The 23,311-nt window shown below is 44.0% G+C and overlaps 1 protein-coding gene across 5 annotated transcripts in view; it reads right to left on the bottom strand.

The window, feature by feature from the left end:
- itpr1b (inositol 1,4,5-trisphosphate receptor, type 1b) overlaps positions 1 to 23,311 on the bottom strand; it is a 556,093-nt gene that overhangs the window by 16,239 nt on the left and 516,543 nt on the right. For all 5 annotated transcript variants that reach the window (XR_010976943.1, XM_068051457.1, XM_068051458.1 and 2 more), the window contains one exon: positions 16,135 to 16,296. Coding sequence is in view for 4 of the 5 variants with exons in the window: in XM_068051457.1 (XP_067907558.1) it covers positions 16,135 to 16,296 (162 nt within the window). In the remaining variant the exon portion in view is untranslated. The remainder of the gene's footprint in view (positions 1 to 16,134; positions 16,297 to 23,311) is intronic.

The raw sequence follows: 23,311 nt of genomic DNA, 5'->3' as shown, positions 1-23,311 counted from the left end.
CATGCACATGTGCACAGCATGCATACAATGACAGCAATGCTGCCATATAGAACCACAGAATCGGTACAGCACAGAAGGCAGTCATTCGGCCCATCATATCTGTGCTGGCTCTCTGAAAGAGTGACTCAGCTAGTCCCACCCACTCCCCCCTCACCCTTTCCCTGTTTCCCTGTAGCCCTGCAATCTTTTTCCCTTTTGAAAGCCACGATTGAATCTTCCTGCACCAGACACAGGCAGTGCCTTCCAGGTCCTAAACACTCATGGCGTAAAAACGTTTTTCCTCATGTTACCTTTGGTTCTTTTGTCATCTACCTTAAATCGACAACCTCTGGTTCTCGACCCTTCTGCAAAAGGGAACAGGTTCTCTCTATCTACTCTGTGAGAATGTGGTTGAGCAGACCATTGGTGTGCTGAAGCAACAATTCTGCTGCCTGGACCACTCTTGAACAGTCCTGCAGTACTCAGCTGAGCGGGTCTCAAATTCTGTGGTAGTCTGCTGCAAGCTGCACATCCTCACCATCCTTGCCATCAGCTATACAGCGAGAAGTTGGAGGCGGAGAAGGCGGAAGGAAGAGGAAGAGGAAGGGAAGGGAAACCTTGACGGCCCCTTTCTGCCCAGGCTATACATGAAGAAATCGTTCAAGTGTGAAACAAGTAACTGCAACTCCAATTCCTCATTCACCAACACTCTGTCATTGACAATCACTTGGCCACAATGCAAAAATAAAAACCAATACAATATAAACATCCCATACCAAATTTATAAATGAAATCATACCATATTGCATACAAATGCCAACTAATCGCCCTTGTGCATTTCCTTATTGCCTGTCTTCCATGTGCCTTTGCCTGTCCTAGTGCTATGAAAAGCTACCCCAGTGGCTGTAGAATGGCTGGTAGAAGGCTACTGACTTTCACTGGGGTAGACTGCAGATGGCCTTGGAAGATGACCTTGAGCAGTTCTGGGCCAAGAACATCCTGCATCCGACTGCACCATATTGGCATGGTCAGCAGTAGTCTTGCTGGCTGGCTGACAGGAAATAGCAAAGGGACTGGCAGACTGACAGGGTTGGGAGGGCGAATGCGGTCATCCTGAGAGAGGACATGTAATCACTGCCCTCGGGCAAACCAGTAATCTTAAAAAATCAGTTGGAGGAATGATTGCTGGATGGCTGTGACACCCTGCAAGCCCCTTTGAGTACTAATCCACAGCTATGATAGCAGCAGTCTGAGCTTCTAAGGCAGCTCGCTGATGCTCATTGACTTCAGTCTGAGCTTCCACTGCAGCATTCAGACCTTGAGTAATTTCTGCTTTTGTGGCAATGGAAGCTGAGACAGCAGACACTGTAACATGGCGGGGGCAGGGGGGTCCATGTGCGCTAAAGGAGTTGGCCAGCACTTCCACTGGAAAGGATGGGCTCTGCACAAAGCCCTCTGCTAAATTAGTACCAGATTCCTCCATGCTCCTTAACATTGAGCAAAGGCTTCCTAATGCATCAAACATTTCATTGTATATACCCATCAGCTGCCTTCTGTAGGCTGCCCTATCAAAGTCCTCATCTAAGTCCTCTTGTGAGTTGGCACCTGCATTATCCTTGCCTCCTGCCCTGGCAGCAGTATGCTTGTGCCTCGTGTCTCACCACATGCAGATTCCACCTCAAATCAATTCTCCAAGATATGTGCAGTGCTAATGTCTGAGCTGGTGGCTGAGTGTGAAATTGAGTGATGGTGTGCCATCATCATCACTTTCTTCTTGCTATTCCTCCACTGCTTGGGTATCTGAAAGGAAGAAAGCACAAGGGTAAAGTTGTGTTGAGGGGAGGGTGGGTAGAGTAGGAAGTGCATGCCTACATCTAGTCAGAAGAGATTGTGGGATGAGAAGGAAGTGGGATAGGAGGAGGAGGATTAAGTATAAGGACATCATCTTCAATGCTTTCAGGCCCACCACTTGCCGTGGCCTGAGCAATGGCTGTTCTGATAATGGCCAGCATTGTTTCCTCCATGGGGCTTAGAGCATGCAGGCACCCCTGTTCCTGCTAGCTTTGTGTAGCTTCTCCTGCAAAAGACAGGGAAGAGTTTCAGTGAGTGTTGTCCAATCTGTTTGGGTGATATGCATATCATGGTAGAATAGCTGGCACTGTGTACAAACTGTGAGTCATAGAGTGATACAGCACTGAAACAAGCCCTTCGGCCCACCGAGTCTGTGCCGACCAACAACCACCCACTTATACTAATCCTACATTAATCCCATATTCCCTAGCACATCCCCACCATTCTCCTACCACCTACCTACACTAGGGGTAATTTACAATGGCCAATTTACCTATCAACCTGCAAGTCTTTGACTGTGGGAGGAAACCGGAGCACCCGATGGAAACCCACGTGGTCACAGGGAGAACTTGCAAACTCTGCACAGGCAGTACCCAGAACCAAACCCGGGTCGCTGGAGCTGTGAGGCTGCGGTGCTAACCACTGCGCCGCCACTATGAGATGTGGGTGTTTGGATTGCAACAGTACTAAATGTGTAAGGCCAAGGTGAAGCATATGTATGTTAGGTATAAGTCCTGATTGATAGAGATTTTGGTAGGTGAGTGATGGGGGTGCGATGCATTGAGCGGTGAGAGCCTAGTAGTGCAGTTGACAGGATAATGACAACTAAAGATACATTCACTGACCTTGACCACTCGTGTGAAGTTGTTGAATATCTTGCGACACAGGATCCACACACGCAGAAGTTAGTCTCCTGGCATTGATCTCCAAGGTTGCCTGCACCCTCTGCCTTTTGACTGTGTGTCTGGAGGGCCTCCTGGTGCCCTGTGGCTACAGGATGTGTCTCCTTCTTTCCACCTCCACCACCTAGAGCTCCAGTGCAGTGTCATAAAATTTGAGTACATTTTCTCCCATGTTCCGCTTCTGCTTTTCCCAAGTCAAATTCAGCTCCCATAGGACTCCCAGCATCTCTCCAACCACACTGCAGCTCACCTTTAAGTGGTGCATGCTAGTTTTAAGTAGTGGCCGCAAGAGTTGATTTTGGCCCCTTGCTGACGTGTGCAGCCAATCAATAGCACATTTAGCATTGGCTGCACAAAGAAATCATGTAAATGAGCAGGCAGCACGAAGATGTCATGCTGATTGCACGACATTCACAGAATCGTTATAGTGCAGAAGGAGGCCATTCAGCCCATAATGTCTGCACCGGCTCTCCTAATGAGCATTTCACCTAGCGCCACTCCCCCACCTTCTCCCCATAATCCTGCACATTCTTCCTTCTCATATAACTGTCTAATTCCCTTTTGAATGCTTCAATTGTACCTGCCTCCACCACACTGTCAGGCAATGCATTCCAGACCTTAACCACTCACTGCATGAAAAAGCTTTTCCCTCATGTCGTTTTTGCTTCTCTTACCAATTACTTTAAATCTGTGCCCTCTTGTTCCTGATCCTTTCATGAGTGGGAACAGTTTTTCCCCATCTACTCTGTCCAGACCACTCACAATTTTCAATACCTTTATCAAATCTCCTCTGTCTTCCCTTCTCCAAGGAAAACAGTCCGAACTTCTCCAATCTATCTTCATAACTGAAGTTCCTCATCCCTGGAATCATTCTCGTGAATCTTTTCTGCACCCTTTCTAACTCCTTCACATCCTTCCTGAAGCACGGTGTCCAGAACTGGACGCAACACTCCAGCTGTGACCAAAATAGGGCCTTAGACAAGTTCAACATAACCTCCTTGCTCTTGTACTCTATGCTCCTATTAATAAATCCCAAGATACTGTATGCTTTATTAACCGCTCTCTCAACATGTCCTGACAGCTTCAATGACTTATGCACATATACACCTAGGTGTCCCTCTGCTCCTGCACCCCCTTTAGAATTGCACCCTTCATTCTACATTGTCTCTCCATGTTCTTCCTACCAAAATGCATCACTTCACATTTCTCTGCATTGAACTTCATCTGTCAACTATCCGCCCATTCCATCAAATTGTCTATGTCCTTTTGAAGATCTACACTATCCTCCTCACAATGCTTCCAAGTTTCGTATCATCTGCAAACTTTGAAATTGTGCTCTGTACACCAAGGTCTAGGTCATTAATATATATGTAAGGAAAAGCAAGGATTCCAATACTGTTCCCTGGGGAACTCCACTACAAACCCTCATCCAGCCCAAAAAACATCCATTAACCACTACTCTCTGTTTCCTATCATTCAGCCGATTCCATATCCATGTTGCTACTGTCCCGTTTATTCCATTAACCAAAACTTTGCTCACAGGTTTGTTGTGTGGCACTGTATCAAACGCCTTTTGAAAGTCCATGTACACCACATCAACCCTCTCTGTTAATTCTTCAAAAAAACTCCAGCAAGTTAGTTAAACATGGTTTTCCCTTAAGAAATCCATGCTTTTTTTAATTAACCCAAATTTGTCCATGTGACTATTAATTTTGTCCCGAATTATTCTTTCTAGACTTTTCCCCACCACCTAAGTTAAACTGACTGGCCTGTAGTTGCTGGACTTACCTTTACACACTTTTTTGAACAAGAGTGTAACATTTGCAATTCTCCAGTCCTCTGTCACCACCCCTGAGTCTAAGGAAGACTGAAAAATTATTGCCAGTGCCTCTGCAATTTCCACTTTCACTTCCCTCAGTATCCTTGGATGGATCTCATCTGGTCTTGGTTCTTTATCCACTTTAAGTGCAGACAGCCTATCCAATACCTCCTCATCAATTTTAAACCCTTCTAGTGTCTGAATTCCCTCCTCTTTCACCATTGCCTGGGTTGCATCTTCTTCCTTAGTAAAGAGAGATGCAAAGTATTCATTCAATACCTCAGCTATGTCCTCTGCCTCCATGTGCAAATCCCCTTTTGGTCTCTAATCGGCCCCACTCCTCCTTTTCCATCTTTCTACTATTTAGATGTCTATAGAAAACTTTGAAATTCCCTTTCACGTTAACCGCCAGTCTCTTTTCATACTCTCTCTTTGCTTCTCTTATTTGATTTTTCACTTCCCCTCTGAACCTTCTATATTCAGACTGGTTCCCCATTGTATTTTCCAGCTGGTATCTGTCATAAGCACACTTTTTCTTCTTTACCTTAATCTCTATCTCTTGGGTCATCCAGGGAGCTCTGTATTTGTTTACCCTACCTTTCCCCTTCAGGAGAATACATCTTGACTGTGCCTGAACTATCTCTTATTTGAAGGTAGCTCATTGCTCAGCTACCGTTTTTCCTGCCAACCTTTGACTCCAATTTATTTGTCCCAGATCCGTTCTTACTCCATTGTAGTTGGCCTTGCCCCAGTTAATCTTACTCTGGATCGTTCTTTGTCCTTTTCTAGAGTTATTTAAATCTTATGATACAATGATCACTGTCCCTTAAATGTTCTCCTACTGACACTTCATCCACTTGGCCCACCTCATTCCCAAGAACCAGGTCCAGCAGTGCCTCCTTTCTTGTTGGACTGGAAACATACTGCTGTAGAAAATTTTCCTGAACACACTCTAGGAACTCTTGTCCCTCACTGCCCTTGACACTAGTACTATCCCAGTCTATATTTGGATAATTAATGTCCCCCATTATAACTATCCCTATAATTTTTGCATGTCTGTAATTTCCTTGCAAATTTGTTCCTCTACATCCTTCCCACTAGTTGGTGGCCTATAGACAACACCAATGAAGGTATCTGCAACCTTTTGTTCCTTCGCTCTAGCCAAATAGGCTCTGTCCTCAACCCCTCCTTTTTTTCCAGCACTGCAATGCTCTCCTTAAATCAATACTGCCACCCCTTTCCCTTTCCTATCTTTCTTGAACACCTTGTATCCAGGAATATTGAACACCCAGACCTGCCCTTCTTTGAGCCAAGTCTCTGTTACAGCCACATCATATTTCCACATCAATCTGTGCCTGTAACTCACCAATCTTATTAGCAACACTTTGTGCATTCACATACATGTACATTAACCCTGATTTAGACTTCATTACTTTCTTCCTTACCCTGACCCCACCTGATTACTAACTATTCCCTACTCTAGTGCTATCTATCTCTCCCAGTATTCTGTGCACCTTGGTATTCCTCCCTGAAATTTCCTCCTGGTTCCCACACACCTGCCAAGTTAGCTTAAACCCTTCCCAATAACACCAGCAAAACACCCCACAAGGAAATTTGTCCCAGCTTTGTTCAGATGCAACCCATCCGGCCTGTACAGGTCCCGCCTTCTCCAGAACTGGTCCTAGTATCCCAGGAATCTAAAGCCCTCCCTCCCGCACCATCTTTCCAGCCACACGTTCATCTGCACTATCCTATTTCTATTCTCACTTACGCGTGGAACTGGGAGTAATCCGGAGATTACTACTTTTGAGATCCTGCTTGCGAGTTTCTTAACTAGCTCACTAAACACTTTCTGCAGGACCACATCCCTCTTCCTGACTATGTCACTGGTACCGATGTGGACCATGACTGCTGGCTGTTCATCCTCCCCCCTCAGGGTGCTCTGCAGCTGTTCGGTGACATCCTTGACCCTAGCACCAGGGAGGTAACATACCATCCTGGATTCATGTCTGCGGCCACAAAAACACCTGTCTGTCCCCCTGACTACTGAATCTCTTATCACTATCACTCTTTCAGTCTTCCTTGCACCCACATGGAGCTGAACCATCCGTGGTGCCATGGCCTTGGCTCGGCTGCTCTCCCCAGATGAACCATCACTTTCCTCAGTAATCAGAACCGAATAGTTGTTGGACAGTGAAAAGCATTCAGGGGTCTCCTGCACTACTGGTTTCTTGTGGATTGTCTGGCGGTCACCCGTACCCTCTTCCTACATACTCCTAAGCTGCAGGGTCAAAATGGCCACCTCTTCAATAAAAACTCTTTTTATGACTCCCACAGCTACCTCGACTACACTTCTTCACACCCTACCTTCTGTAAGGACTCCATTCCATTCTCCCAGTTTCTCCGTCTCCGACGCATCTGCTCTGATGATGCTTCTGATATGACCTCCTTTTTCCTCAACCGAGGATTTCCCCCCACTGTGGTTGACAGGGCCCTCAACCGTGTCCGACCCATTCCCCGCACCTCTACCCTCAACCCTTCCCCTCCCTCCCAGAACCGTGACAGGGTTCCCCTTGTCCTCACTTTTCACCCCATCAGCCTCCATATCCAAAGGATCATCCTTCACCATTTTCGCCACCTCCAGCGTGATGCCACTACCAGTCGCACCTTCCCCTGTCAGCATTCCGAAGGGATCGTTCCCTCCGCGACACCCTGGTCCACTCCTCCATTACCCCGACCACCTCGTCCCCATCCCATGGCACCTTCCCCTGCAATCGCAGGAAGTGTAATACCTGCCCATTTACCTCCTCTCTCCTCACTATCCCAGGCCCCAAACACTCCTTTCAGGTGAAGCAGCGATTTACTTGTACTTCTTTCAATGTAGTATACTGTATTCGCTGTTCACAGTGTGGTCTCCTCTACATTGGGGAGACTAAGCGCAGACTGGGTGACCGTTTTGCGGAATATCTCCGCTCAATCCGCAAGCAAGACCCCGAGCTTCTGGTTCCTTGCCATTTCAACACTCCCCCCTGCTCACATCTCTGTCCTGGGATTGCTGCAGTGTTCCAGTGAACATCAACGCAAGCTCGAGGAACAGCATCTCATCTACCGATTAGGCACACTACAGCCTGCCAGACTGAACATTGAGTTCAATCATTTCAGAGCATGACAGCCCCCCATTTTACTTTCATTTTTAGTTTTTTTTTTTCCTTTTTTCTTTTACATTCTTTTTTACATTTTTTACAATCTTTTTTTTTTTGCATTTATTTCATTTCATCTTAGTTTGTTCAGTTTGCTTACCCACTGTTTTTTTTTTAGGTTTGCACTTGCTGCTGTTCAATATTCAGTGTATTAATACCTAATCTGTACTAATGCTTTGTCTTTCAACACACCATGAACATATTGTTTGCCTTTGCTCCGTGACCTTTTGGTCAGCTATGTGGCCTGGTCCAATCTAGACCTCCTTTCTTATCTCTTGCCCACCCCCACCTCACTTGCTTATAACCTGTGACTTTTCTAATATTTGTCAGTTTCGATGAAGGGTCACTGACCCGAAACGTTAACTCTGCTTCTCTTTTCACAGATGCTGCCAGATCTGCTGAGTGGTTCCAGCATTTCTTGTTTTTATTTTTGTCAGGTATGACTTGCCTTTAACAAATCCAAGCTGGATGTTCTTGATTTACTTACATTTCTAAATACTAATTTCATTTTAAATTATGGATTTTGAAAGTTTGCCCATAAATGACTATCTGATCCATGGTTTGCCAATTTATTCTATTTTTTACACTGAAGGTTTACAATCCCACAGCACCAACTTGCACAGTTAATGAGATTTAAAAATTGTGGCCCAAGCCTCGATCTTCTCCTCTCTCACTTCTTCTAGCTGCCATCAGAACCTGGTGACTTAACCACTTTCAGCCCTGCGAATTTTCTCATAACCAATTCCTTTTGAAGTTATTTCTGACAATTGGTCCATATCTTCCCCGAGTAGATCTACATTCTCATTTTCACCATCATTTGTAAAAACTGATGCTAAATATTTCTTGAACATTTCCAACATACCTTCATCCTCAACAATTAATTTTGCTGCTTCATCCCCAAGAGATTCTACAAGCTCTAGTTATTCTTTTACTTTTCATTTATTTATAAAAACTATTTCCTTAAACATTATCTTTTATCTAGCCCTTTTCATGTTCACTTTTGTTTTTTTCAGTTTACTTTTAGTTCACTTTTCGCCCCTGACTACTCTTTCTATGTTCCTCTTGGTTTTCTTTAGTAGTGTTAGTTGTAAATTTATGTTACTATGCCTCCCTTTCAAGTTTCAGCTTAGTTTTAACTTCTCTATTGATCCATGGAATTCCATTCTTTAATGTACCTTCTTTTTCCTATATATGTAAGAATTTGTGTGTCTATGCATTTCATATTTGACAATTTCCCATTGTTGAAATGGTGACTTGTTTGCTAACTTCTCTGGCCAGTTAATTTGGGCCAGGTCCCTCTTTATCTCACTGAACTTAACCTTTTTCCAGTGTGCCACCTTTATTTTTGACTCATCCTTCTCTATTGTTAAGTTGAACCTGCTCACTATTTCCCTAAAGTTCTCATACTCCCACATCAGTTATTTTCCACACCTCATTTCCTTAAATGACATCAAGTGATGCTTCTTTCTCGATGGACTAGAAACATACTGATCTAGGATGCAGTACTGCATGAATTTCTGACTTTGACCACATGGATTACCTTTATTTCAGGATAGGTTAAGAGAGTGGGCAAAGACCTGGCAAATGGAGTATAATGTGGAAAAATGTGAAATTGTTCATTTTGGCAGGAAGAATAAAAAATAAGCACATTATCTAAATGGAGAGAGACTGCAGAGCTCTGAGATGCAGAGGGATCTAGGTGTCCTAGTGCATGAATTACAAAAGGTTAGTATGCAGGTACAGCACGTAATGTCATCGTTTATCGCGAGGAGAATTGAATACAAAGTAGGGAGGTTATGCTTCAGCTATACAGGGCATTGGTGAGACCACATCTGGAGTATTGTGTACAGTATTGGTCTCCTTATTTAAGAAAGGATGTAAATGCATTGGAAGCAGTTCAGAGAAGGTTCACTAGACTAATAGAGGACTGGGCGGGCTGTCTTTTAAGGAAAGATTGGACAGGCTGGGCTTGTATCCGCTGGAATTTAGAAGAGTAAGAGGTGACTTGATTGAAACATATAAGATCCTGAGGGGTCCTGAGAGGGTGGATGTGGAAACGATGTTTCCCTTGTGGGAGAATCTAGAACTAGGGGCTGGATTTTACATGGACGGACGGGAGCTAACCACCGACACGAAAGTCGGTGGCGATCCCGTTTCCACCCGGCCCAGGGATCCAACCCGCATTTTATGGGTCCCCGGGCTTTAATTGTTCTGAGGCGGGACTTCCACCCGCTTGAGGGAGTAAGTCCCACCTCATTGAGCTGCTGGCCAATTGGGCCAGCAGCGCCACCGGGAGAGGGTGCCACTGCTGGGACTGGAGCCTAGCCGAGGACATGGAGCCAGGACTACAGGTAAGTTTGGTTTGCCTCAAGGGTGTGATCGGTCATGTTCTGACGAGGCAAGGGTGGTGGTGTAGGGGAGGGAAGGGGGCATCTCGGGTCCTGGGGGTGGTTGGGGAAGTGGGGACGGCCCTCAATCGGGCCTATCCAATTCACTCTTAATGCAAACTCCAGGACATTCTTACATTCTAATGTAATGATGAGATCCTTCATAAGCATAGCCACCGCACCTCTCCCTTTCTCTCCCTTCAATATCTCCTGTTATCAGAGACTATTAATTTCTCAATTGTGTCCAAATCTAAGCCATGCCTTTGTTACTACATTATTTCCCTCCAACATCATATACTTCTAACTCTCCAATTTGTTTTGGATGCTTTGTGCTTTCACATACATATCACTCAATTTTGTCTCAAGTTTTTTTTGGAACATTCATTTTCCTGATTTTATTTCATTTCTGTGTTAAACGCCTTCTTTCTTTGACAACAGATTTTGCACATCTCTCTTTTCCGTTCCCTTTATCCTCTGATAATATTCTCTCACTAATTAATTTAGCTGACTCTTCTGATTCTATTCCAACAGTTTCATTAATCCTGTTCTCCCTGTCTAGTTTCCTAGACTTTCCACACCCTGCTACCACATTAGATTAATCCTTCCCCAGACACTTTCTGGAAAGACGCTGGTGCTGTTTCCATTTATGTAAAGATAGTCCCTTTGGTAAGGGCTGCTCTAGTTCTGGAAATCACAACAATGCCCCAAGAACGTTAACCCATCCCTCATGGCCAAGTTCTGAGTCATGTGTTGATCATCCATTCCTTAACTTTTTTTTTTAACACTTTGTAGTGTTTGATACAATTGAGTCGCTTGCTAGGATAATTCAGGGGGCAATTAAGAGTCAACTACATTGCTGTTGGTTTGGAATTATATACAGACCACACCAGGCAAGGACAGCAGATTTCCTTCCCTAAAGGATATGAGTGAACCAGATGGGTTTTTACAACAATCGACAATGGTTTCATGGTCACCATTAGACTAGCTTTTAATTCCAGATTTATTAACTGAATTCAAATTTAACCATCTGCTGTGGTATATTCGAACCCATGTCCTCAGAGCATTAGCTTAGACCTCTGGATTACTAGTCCGGTGACATTACCACTACACCACCGCTTCCCCCGACACCATCACCATCCCTGTGTATGTCCTGTCCCATCGGCAGGACAGACCCACCAGAAGTGGCGGGACAGAGGTATACAGTCAGGAGGGAGTTGCCTTGGGAGTCCTCAACATTGACTCTGGACCCCATGAAGTCTCACGGCATCAGATCAAACATGGGCAAGGAAACCACCTGCTGATTATCACCTACCGCCCTCCCCCTCGACTGATGAATCAGTGCTTCTCCATGTTGAACACCAATTGGAAGAAACACTCAGGGTAGCAAGGGCACAGAATGTACTCTTGGTGGGGGACTTCAATTTCCATCACCAAGAGTGGCTCAGTAGCACCACTACTGCCCGAGCTGACTGAGTCCTAAAAGACATCGCTGCTAGACAGGTAGTGAGGTTGCCAACAAGAGGGAAACATCTACTTGACCTCATTCTCACCAATCTACCTGTCGTAGATGCATATGTCTATGAGAGTATTGGTAGGAGTGACGACTACACGGTCCTTGTGGAGATTTGTCCCATCTTCACACTGAGGATACCCACCATCGTGTTGTGCGGCACTACCACCGTGCTAAAAAGGGTTGGTTTTGAACAGATCTAGCAACTCAAAATTGGGCATCCGTGAAGCGCTGTGGGCCATCAGCAGCAGCAGAATTGTATTCAACCACAATCTGTAACCTCATGGCCCAGCATATCCCCACTCTACCATTACTATCAAGACAGGGGACCAACCTTGGTTCAATGAAGAGTGCAGGAGAGCATGCCAGGAGCAGCACCAGGCATACCTCAAAATGAGGCATCAGCTTGATGAAGACAACACAGGACTACTTGCAGGCCAAACAGCAGACGCAGCCAACCAACAGATCAGATCTAAGCTCTGCAGTCCTGCCACATCCAGTCATGAATGGTGGTGGACAATTAAACAACTAACTGGAGGAGGTGGCTCCACAAATATCCCCATCCTCAATGATGGGGGAGCCCAGTACATCAGTGCAAAAGACAAGGCTGAAGCATTTGCATCAATCTTCAGCCAGAAGTGCTGAGTGGATGATCTATCTCGGCCTCCTCCTGAGGTCCCCATGATCACAGATGCCAGTCTTCAGCCAATTCCATTCACTGGATACTGCAAAGGCTATGGGTCCTGACAACATTCCGGAAATAGTACTGAAGACTTTTGCTCCAGAAGTCGCCACTCCCCTAGCCAAGCTGTTCCAGTACAGCTACAACACTGGCATCTACCCGGCAATTTGGAAAATTGCCCAAGTACGTCCTGTGCACAAAAAGCTGGACAAATCCAACCCGGCCAATTACCGCTCTAACAGTCTACTTTTGATCATCAGCAAAGTGATGGAAGGGGTCATCGACACTGCTATCAAGTGGCACTTATTCAGCAATAACTTGCTCATTGACGCTCAGTTTGGGTTCTGCCAGGGCCACTCAGCTCCTGACCTCATTACAATCTTTGTCCAAACATGGATAAAAGAGCTGAACTCCAGAGGTGAGGTGAGAGTGACTGCCCTTGAGATCAAGGCAGCATTTGACAGAGTATGGCATCAGGGAGTTCTAGCAAAACTGTAGTCAATGGGAATCAGGGGGAATACCCTCCACTTGTTGGAGTCATAGCTAGCACAAAAGAAGATGGTTGTGGTTGTTGGAGGTCAATCATCTCAGTCCCAAAACATCACTGCAGGAGTTCTTCAGGCTAGTGTCCTGGGCCCCACAATCATAAGGTCAGAAGTGGCAATGTTCGCTGATAATTGCACAATGTTCAGCACCATTCGCGACTCCTCACATACTTAAGCAGTCCGTATCCAGAAGCAGCAAGACCTGGACAACATCCAGGCTTGGGCTGATAAGTGGCAAGTAACATTCGCACCACACAAGTGCCAGAAAATGACCATCTCCACCAAGAGAGAATCTAAGCATTGACCCTTGATGTTCAATGGCATTACCATCGCTGAATCCCCCACTATCAACATTCTGTGGGTTACCATTGACCAGAAGCTTAACTGGAGCAGCCACATAAATGCTGTGGCTACAAGAGCAGGTCAAAGGCTGAGAATTCTGCGGTGGGTAGTTCACCTCCTGAATCCCCAAAGCCTGTCCACCATCTACAAGGCACAAGTCAGGAGTGTGATGGAATACTCTCCACTTGCCTGGATGGGTGCAGCTCCAACACCACTCAAGAAGCTCGACACCATCCAGGACAAAGCAGCCCGCTTGATTGGCACCTCCATCCACCACCTTTAACATTCACTCCCTTTACCACTGATGCACAGTGGCAGCAGTGTGTACCATCTACAAGATGCATTGCAGGAACTCACCAAGGCTCCTTTGACAGTACCTTCCAAACCAGTGACCTCTACCACCTAGAAGGACAAGGGCAGCAGATGCTTGGGAACACCACCACCTGCAAGTTCCTCTCCAAGCCATACACCATTCTGACCTGGAACTACATCCACTGTTTCTTCACTGTTGCAGGGTCAAAATCCTGGAACTCCCTTCCGAACAGCACTGTGGGTGTACCTGCACCCCAAGGACTGCAGCAGTTTAAACAGGCAGCTCACCACCATCGTCTCTAGGGCAATTAGGGATGGGCAATAAATGCTGGCCTAGCCAGCGATGTCCACATCCCATGAACGAATAAAAAAAAAACTTGTCTAGTCTGTGACACGGGTAGCAATCTGGAGATTGCCAACCTTAAGGTCTGCTTTTTCAGTCTGGTACCTAAACTGTTTACATTCCCTTTGCAACGCCTCAAACGTACTTCTCTCTATGTTGGCCAGGACCCATTGGGTAGCCATTGAGAAGCCACGTGGCTGTTCCTGATGGGGCAGCTCATAACATAAATTGAATGGAAAAGAATAACTTTCTCCTCGTGCACAAGAACAGCGAGATACTGCTGCTGGTGACAGGACAGAAAGACAATGGCAGGGAATTCTGACATCAATACACAGTTAGGGGAGGGGTAGCATTTGGACAGGTCTTGTGAAAGCAAATGGAGAAAACTTTAACAACAGGACATCATTTAGTGATATTCACTGTTGCATTAGAAGAAGCACCAAATGGTCAGCAATCAAATGCAGTTTTTTTTAAAAAGTGGGTAATTATAATTTTAAAGTTTATTTCTCCCCATTCAACTAATACTACACTGTACTTTCAGTGCAACATTGCTAGGCTTTGGAGGTAGAAGTAGGATGCAAAGTTTCAAAGGATTAATACCAGACACACAATGAAAGTAAAATTACTTTTAGGGAAGTATGTCTGGGTGGAAAATAAAGGGAACTGATCTGCATGTCTGTCCCCATTAATGGGTCACATGAAATACAACATGTCTTGGTTTTTTCTGGATTATGTAGCAGGTGAAAGAAAGCACAGAGTCATTTTTAGCCTGGTGAAGACTGACACTTTGAAGATACTTCCTTTTTCCTCAAGTGGATTTTGTTTTATACATATTAAAGGAAAAGAAGAAACTGAACAGAGTTACCACAACAGAAATTACTTATATGAAAGTGATCCCCACGTTAGATACCACAGGAGCAACAGTGCTAAACTGTACGATTACCGACGTGAACTTGAAGTGAATCTCGGTGTTATATGTCTTTGATGGATTGAAATTTCTGTCAGCCGAGTTTCTGCCTTCCTTGGTCTAGCAATTGCTGGGGAAAACATATTCAGCCCTTCGTAGCTCAGTATCAGTTTGGCTCTTGCTTTTGGGTCAAAAGGTCATTGGTTCAAAGCCCACTGCAGAATTTGAACACATAATTTGGGCTGAGACTTTGGTCTAGTGCTGAGGAAGTGCTGCATTGCGAGATATGTCATCTTTCAGATGAGATGTTAAGCTCAGGCCTCACCTGCCTGTTTAGGTGGATATAAAAGACCCCTGTGCACTATTCGAAGAAGAGCAGGGAGGTGCCCTGGTGACCTGGTCACCATTTATCCCTGGGAATAGAGTCATTCATCCCATCTGTGCAAATTAACTACTGTGATTGGCTAGTAACAAGATTAAAACTTCAAAAGTAGATGTGAAGCACTTGATAATACCCCGAGGATGTGAAAGGCACAAAATATTGCCACATTTTCAAAGTTGGACAGCTATAAAACATCTACAGCTCCTGTTGAAAAATGTATGCACACAATTTTAGATAAAGCCCTATTTGAGAGAGAGAGACCCACCCAAACACTGCCCGAACAGCTGCTGTCCCATTGAGAATGCAGTTTAGAAGACAATTTTCAGTTTTCAATTAGACTATTTAGGACATTAGTAAAGGAGGATTTAAAGGAGGAAACTTTAGGAATCATTTCAAGAGCTCGGACAGGGTGCATTTACTAGAGTGGAGAGACGTGGAAACTTGGTATTGTTCCCCTTTGGAGCAAAGATGGTCAAGGGGAGATTTGTTGGAGGCGTTCAACATTAGGAAGGGTTTTGATAGACTAAATAAGGAGAAACTAACTTCACTGGCTGGAATAATAGTAACCAGAGGAAACAGGTTTAAGGAAACTACAAAAAAACAGAAGGGAGATGAAAAAGGAGAAAGGCTGGTGGAAGAAGATTCGGTGATACTTTTCAAAAGGGAATTGGATAAATACATGATGGGGAAAAACTTGCAGGGATAGCAGGAAAGTGCAGGGGATTAGGACTAATTGGATAGCTCCTTCAAAGAGCTGGCACATATACAATGGGCCAAATGGCCTTTTTCTGTGCTTTGTGATTCATAGTCGTGTGACTACAAGCAAACAGACACCAATACTTATTCGAATAAACAATCCATTCACTGGTTCTTTCCAGACTTGGTCTCAGCAGCTTCCCCCCCAGCTATCACATATTTCACAATTCTTGTTAGTATGATATTTACTGCTGAGAATTTTGCAGTTATTGTTTACCTGTTCCTTCAGTTCCGACAGTTGGCCAGATAAGTTTGTAACCAACTTCATTGTAGACTCCAGCTTCTCCTGCAGATTTCTCAACTCATTTTGCTCTCCTTCAGCATCACTGCTAACCAGTGACATGGCACGCATACGTGGAAACCAGTCCAGGTTCCGCTCCTGAAACAGAAGGAAAGATTTAAAAAGCTGGTTAATCTCAGGATGATGGTTTCCAGCCTAATGGACACATTGTGGATGAACAAAGCTCTGCAGCAAGGCCTTCACATTCACAGCATGTGGACCCTGCAAAGTGCAATACATTGCAAAGGATTTTTTCTCCCAAACCCACAACATTCACCACCTAGAAGGACAAGGACAGCAGACGCATGGAAACATCACCTACATGTCACACACAATCCTGACCTGATCATGTAGTGCCATTCCTTAATTGTCAATGGGTCAAAATCATGGAACTCCCTACCAAATAGCACTGTGGGAGTACTTTCACCACACAGACTGCAATAATTCAAGAATGTGGCTCACTACCACCTTGTCAAAGGCTGCTAGAGATGGGCAATAAAGGCTGGCCTTGCCAGTGACTCCCACATCCCGAGTATTAAGTTTAAAACACAAATTATACGAACATATGAATTCGGAGCAGGAGTAGGCCACTCGATCCCTCGAGCCTGCTCTGCCATTCAATAAGTTCATGGCTGAACTGATTACTCAACATTTCCACCTACCCCCGATAACCTTCCACCCCCTTGCTTATCAAGAATTTATCTACCTCTGCCTTAAAAATATTCAACTCAAATATTCCTGCTGGTCTTCATACAAAACTGCACAGAACACATAATTAAGGGGTTAAATGGAAAAGTGGAACTACAATATGTTCAGTCAGTGACTACCCTGGATATCCAGTGGTCTGCAAAGGCCTCACCTTTTCCTAAGCACAACATGGAAAAGCCAGCAACTTGGAACATGCTCAGCGCCACCACCTAAACCTCCTCCAGTATCACACACACTGCCAAAAAACATAGGGACACTTTGGAAGATGTAGAGATTTCAATTCTGCTGAGAATGGTTTTCTCCTTTATATTTAACTTTTTAAAATCCCCGAGGCAGGGTTGATTGAATGTACCATTCTTTTAAATGTGCAGGGATGTGGTAATCCAGGTTTGTGCAGATAATGCACATTTACAACTCTAAGATTCACTTACTGAATCTTTAAACCAATTACATGGACTAGTTCTCATCGATTGCAAATCCATACGAGAGGAAATGGAACAAGAGAAAGGAGAGATGAGGGAGCGAGGAGAGAAAGATAAAGAAAGAATGGATGAATGAATTTGGATCGAGCCATTGCTATTTGTATACAGTGCATGGCCTGTTTCAGTCAGACAGTTCACCTTAAAAGCTCCCATATAATATGCCACACAAATGCAAAACATGTGAGCTACATGCATTAGGCAACAAGCAGCATCAGGTTTAACTACACTCTGATAATTTTATTCCACTTCCTTAGAAACAGACTAGCGAGAAGATTTTCTACATAAATTTAGAAGGTCACTACAATGGGCAGGATTTGCATTTTGGTGACTTTAATAAGAAATTGGTGGGACTCTTTCCTTTTACCCCTGAAATGCTTTCTTCCCAGTCTTCTCAACCTGTGAATCCCTTCAGGGCGGTAAGATGTGATAGTCACCCTCTAGTTCTGTGCCCAAGTGACCACTATGCACCTGAGCCTATATAGTGGGTTCATACTTGCTGAATATTGTGCGCCTACTCCAGATCAGATCTGGTTTTGTTATAAAAGCAAAATACTGCAGATGCTGGAAATCTTAAATAAAAACAAGAAATGCTGGAAATACTCAGCAGATCTGGCAGCATCTGTGGAGAGAGAAGCAGAGTTAACGTTTCAGGTTAGTGATCTTTCATTATTGTTAATACGTAAGTAGTAGCAGCAGCCTGGGAGTACGGAGTCGAATTTAAAAGCAGATTCCAAATGATGTTTAAGATTATAGGTAGATTCCTAAGAAAACTTTAGGACTCTTGCCCATAGGTTTCGACAATGGGTGAGGTTGGCTCTATGCCTGAAGTAGACGCAGGTTCAGTTGACACTGGGACGAGGACCACGGCGGAGGGGAGGGGGAGATGCAGAGAAGAGGGAATTTCCTGGCTGACTTCACCTCTGATGCGTCTGTCTGGCACCTGAAAGGGGGCAGCGGGGCTTACATTGGGTCGTGCCATGGACTGGAAAATTTGCTCAAGGTGCGTTTTAGAGGCTGGCATGTCCCCACACAAAAGATACAAGAAGCATGTGGCACGTTTTTTTCTTATCCCTCCCCTTCCTGAACAATCTTTGGACTTCAATGCTGGCGGCTAGTAGTACAGCTACAGGTCTCTTTCTGCACCCCAATCCCAGAGCACGGCCTCTGCCAAGAAATTTCAGTGGACATGACCACTCACAAACACAGCATGCCTCCAATACTGCGCTCGTCTGGGGTCTATCGGCGAGTCCCCAGGTATCAATCAGTTTAATTTATTTGACTTCACATTTCAAGGAACACTTGTAATGGACTTTGTGAGGGAGATCAAAGTTAATTTTAATGCATTTCACCTGGTGAAAAAAAAACCCTTATATGTCAGGATTGACTCACACTGTGCAATACCTACTGTCTATCGGCTCGTGTAACTCAGGCAATTCGATGACACTACCCCTTTGACAGACAAACTGGATCTAATGTCTTCCATACCTACTCTCCTGTGTTGTTTCTCCCTTTTTTTTGTAAAGGCAGACTGAGAAAACATTTGGTGAAGCAAGACCAGATATGAATTGTAAAGCTGCCTTACTTCACAGACAGTAAGTGAACATAAGGAGCAATAGTTATAATTGGACACACTTAATTCAGAATGTATTAATGAATAATACAAAAATGACAAACATACTTTGCTTCCCCACATCAATGGGCTGTCTTGCTTGCCATAAAATAAATCACTTGTAACTTCTGTCCCATATTCTCACCACCTTTGCTGGAGCTGAATGCCCTTGCAGCTTCCTGTTGTTTAAAAAAAAGGTGACTAACCGTGTGTGTCTCCCTGTGTTCATAACCTGAGAGGAGGTCCTATTCCAGACAATTCCGGTCTCAAGTGCCTGGGACCAGCAACCTTCCAACACAATGGGTGTGAACTGTTTACCGATTACTGGGACAGACTAATGTACTATTTATCATATTATCTTGGTGCTTTTCAAAAAAAAAAAAAGTGTGAATTGTTTTAAAATAGAAACCTTAAGGACAACTTTTTCCCCCCAAATTCTTCATAAATCTTTTAAAGGTCTGGTTAGGTCCCCACTGCATCAAGTTCTGGTCACCACATTTTAAGAAGGATGTGAGGGTCCTTTAGAAGGTTCAGAGGAGATTTACCAGAATGGTTCCAGGGATGGGTTACAAGGTTAGGTTGGAAGAGCTGGGCTTGTTCTCCCTGGAGCAAAGGAGATTGAGGGGAGATTTGATAGAGGTTTACAAGATTATGACAGGCTTAGATAAGTGAGACAAAGAAAAACTGTTCCCATTGCTGATGGTACAAGGAAAATGGGACACAGATTGAAGGTTTTGGGCAAGAGATGCAGGGGGAATGTAAGGAAGAGCTTTTTTACGCAGTGAGTGGTAATGAGCTGGAACTCACTGCCCACGAGGATGGTGGAAGCAGAGACGATCAATTATTTCAAAAGGACATTGGATGGGCACTTGAAGGAAATAAACTTGCAGGGCTACGGGGTATCGATTGGGGGGTGGGACTGACTGGATTGCTCCACGGAGAGCTGGCATTGGCTCGATGGCCCTAATGGCCTCCTGTGAGGTTATCCACTTTGGTAGGAGGAACAGACGTGTAGAGTATTTCTTAAATGGTAAGAGATTAGAAAGTGTAGATGTACAAAGGGACCTGGGTGCCCTTGCCAATAAGTCACTGAAAGCTACCATGCAGGTGCAGCAATTAATTAGGAAGGCTAATGGTATGTTAGCCTTTATCACAAGAGGATTTGAGTACAGGAGTAATGAAGTCTCACTTCAATTGTATAGAACCTTGGTTAGACTGCACCTGGAGTACTGTGTGCAGTTTTGGTCCCTTTACCTTCGGAAGGATATTATTGCCATAGAGGGAGTGCAATGAAGGTTCACCAGACTTGTTCCCGGGATGGCGAGACTGCCCTATGAAGAGAGATTGCAGAAACTGGGCCTGTATTCTCTAGAGTTTTGAAGAGTTTTAAAGAGATAGACAGGGTAGATGCAGATAAGATGTTTCCCCTGGTTGGAGAGTCTAGAAACAGGGGACACAATTTCAAAATAAGGGGGAAGCCACTTAGGACAGAGATGAGGAGAAATTTCTTTTCTCAGAGGGTTGTGAATCTTTGGAATTCTCTACCCCAGAGGGCTGTGGAATCTGAGTCATTAAGTATGTTTAAAGCAGAGATTGACAGATTTCTAAATACAAATGACATAAGGGGATATGAGGATAGTGTGGGAAAAAGGCATTGAAGTGGATGATCAGCCATGATCATATTGAATGGCAGGGCAGGCTCGATGGGCTGAATGGCCTACTCCTGCTCCTATGTTCTATGACGTAAATGACTCTATGACTCTTTCAATGGAAAACAAAGATAAAATCCAAAAATGTGACAGACCAATATGTTCCAGGTCAGAATGCTTTGCCAAGGTGCTCAGTAGCAACAGCAGTTTTCAACAAGAGAAATAATTGGTGCTGGGAACTATAAGCGTGCAGGAATTGGGAAGAAATGTTTTTCTGTCACAGATTGCAACCCTAGAGAGACAGGTGCTCACCAGACTGTTGGAAGTCTTTGTAGAGGCGGTCAGAACCATTGAACGTGCTCACCAATGTCAACTCGCTCTAGTACATTACTGAAGTAAATATGAAAGCATTTTGTGCTTGTGCTGTGTACACAAGATCGAGTGACCTTAAAACACTCTGCAGAACAAATTCTGACTGGCAACGAGTGGACATGAACTCCATGCTTGCCTACTGCAGCACAGCATAGAGTGGGACAGCTAAGCTTCAGTGAGCAAATACAAGTAATGTCAACATCATGGGGGCGAAATTCATTCTGGATGGTAATGCAATGATGATAATAGTGCAACAGAGGCCAGCTTTGCATTCTGCCCCACCTCTTCATTTGACTTCAATGGACAATAAAACCGAGCGCAGTGTAATCCTGATCCTCGTGCATTATTGTCAATTTATCGCTACTACCCAAGAATACTTTCACCCCCTTGATATTCTTCAATAAAAATCTGAGTCAAAAGTTTTGTGAGAACGCTGCAAACCACAACCAACGTGATCACGTCACATCATTGTGAAATGGCTAGCACATAACTGGAGAGCAATACCCCAGTTGTACCCACACCCACCTACCAAAATGCAAACACCAAGATAACAAGCGGAAACAGCCCACAGCACAGAGGAATTTGGGGGTCAGATGCTTGGCAAAGGATTTTAATCATAAGTAACCTACTAACATTATAAATATACAAACTAAAATCAAAGCTGATGTCCCATCTAAAAATCTCACACACACACATAGCTGTTCCCAGCATTAACATACAAAACAAATGCTTTAGCAAACCATCCAAGCACAGAGCGACCAGTGACCTCGCCTACACACAACGTCCCATTATCCAGAAGCATTTCATGTGGCTCTTGGAAAAAAAATTGGAAGCTACGCAAACAATTTCTGGCACAATACTATCGATTGTTCAATGGCACTGTTAAACACTCTGAGGATAGAAGGACCAAGAAATAAGTTCATACCACTGAATTTGACTCAAAACCATAGTGTTTTCTATGTAATGGCTTTAAGGAGCAACAGTTATGATCAGAACCACTTAATTTAATCAGTACAACTTGTCTTCCCATAATTATACAAAATAATCAATTTAGTTATGCTCCCCCACATCACATTTATGGAATAGTCTCAGCACCCAAACTCCATCTGTCTGCAGTCACACAACCACTGGCATCTAGAGCAGTAACCCCTCAGTGTTAGCAGATTATGCATTTTAAATTAAAGATACTGGGGCAAAATTTCAGGTTCCTTGTTGAAAGTTAATACATTGAGAAATGTATCGAAATAAAGATTGCAGGAGTTGAACCTTTGGTTGCAATGTTCAATCCAGCATTCACCACTGATAAGAGTACACGAGCGCCACAGTGCAATCTTCACATTGCTGCGGACAGAGAAGACAGTAGCGAGAAACAGCAAGTCATACTGGAAACAATCAGGATTTTCAATCTTCTATGAAAAATGAAAACAGTACTCCCCATGATTAAGGCAGTGAGTAGATAAACTGTACAAACCAGGGAGGCTCCAAAAGGTCAGAAAAAAGAACTTGCAAAATGAAATAAAAACAGAAAATGCTGGAAACACTCAGCAGATCAGGCAGCATCTGTGGAGAGAGAAACTGAGTTCATATTTCAGGTTATTGGAACTGGAGATGTTAGAGAGGCTGGAACATTGAATTTAACAACTTAGATCCTAAACACTTTTCCCATTTTCTCTCGGACATACTTTAACTGTTTGCATCTCCTCTGGAACCTTCTTTTGTTTCTATACTTGTTCTATTGCCACTTCCATTTGCTTTGCCCATCATCACTTTTGTCATTTAATCATTCTATCCTATTGCAGACCCTTCCCTTTTGTTCTTCCTTGTCTCCCTTTTCCCTGGCTTTGCACTTGCTTAAAATTAGTCAATCTCTTAACATCTTCCACTTTGGATGATAGGTCATCGACCTGAAATGTTAATGGTGGTTTTCTCTCCATAGATGCTGCCTCACTTGCTGAGTGTTTCCAGCATTTTTTTTTTATTTCAGATTTCCAGCATAGGCAGTATTTTGCCTTGAAAAATAAATAGAGTTTTGTTCACAGTTCAGAGACACAAATGTAAGCTTTTTATAGCTTTGCTTTGGGGAATCTACAAGGCAATGGGATAGTATGAGTAAGGAGGATTAGGTGAAAGTTCCTTTAAAACGGCTCTTCTTGCACTTAGGAGTCAGTATGAATTCTGCATCCACATGGTTGAGTGCCATTTACTCATGATTTAGTTGTTTACAGATTAGCTGGTTTGTGTTGTGAGTTGAGACACTAACCAAATCAAGTTGATAATCATTATATATGGTGGTA

Source organism: Heterodontus francisci, chromosome 19 (genome assembly GCF_036365525.1).
Source record: "Heterodontus francisci isolate sHetFra1 chromosome 19, sHetFra1.hap1, whole genome shotgun sequence".
Taxonomy (NCBI): Eukaryota; Metazoa; Chordata; class Chondrichthyes; order Heterodontiformes; family Heterodontidae; genus Heterodontus; species Heterodontus francisci.
Note: the sequence above shows the minus strand (reverse complement) of the source record. Positions and strands in the feature narration are given on the sequence as shown.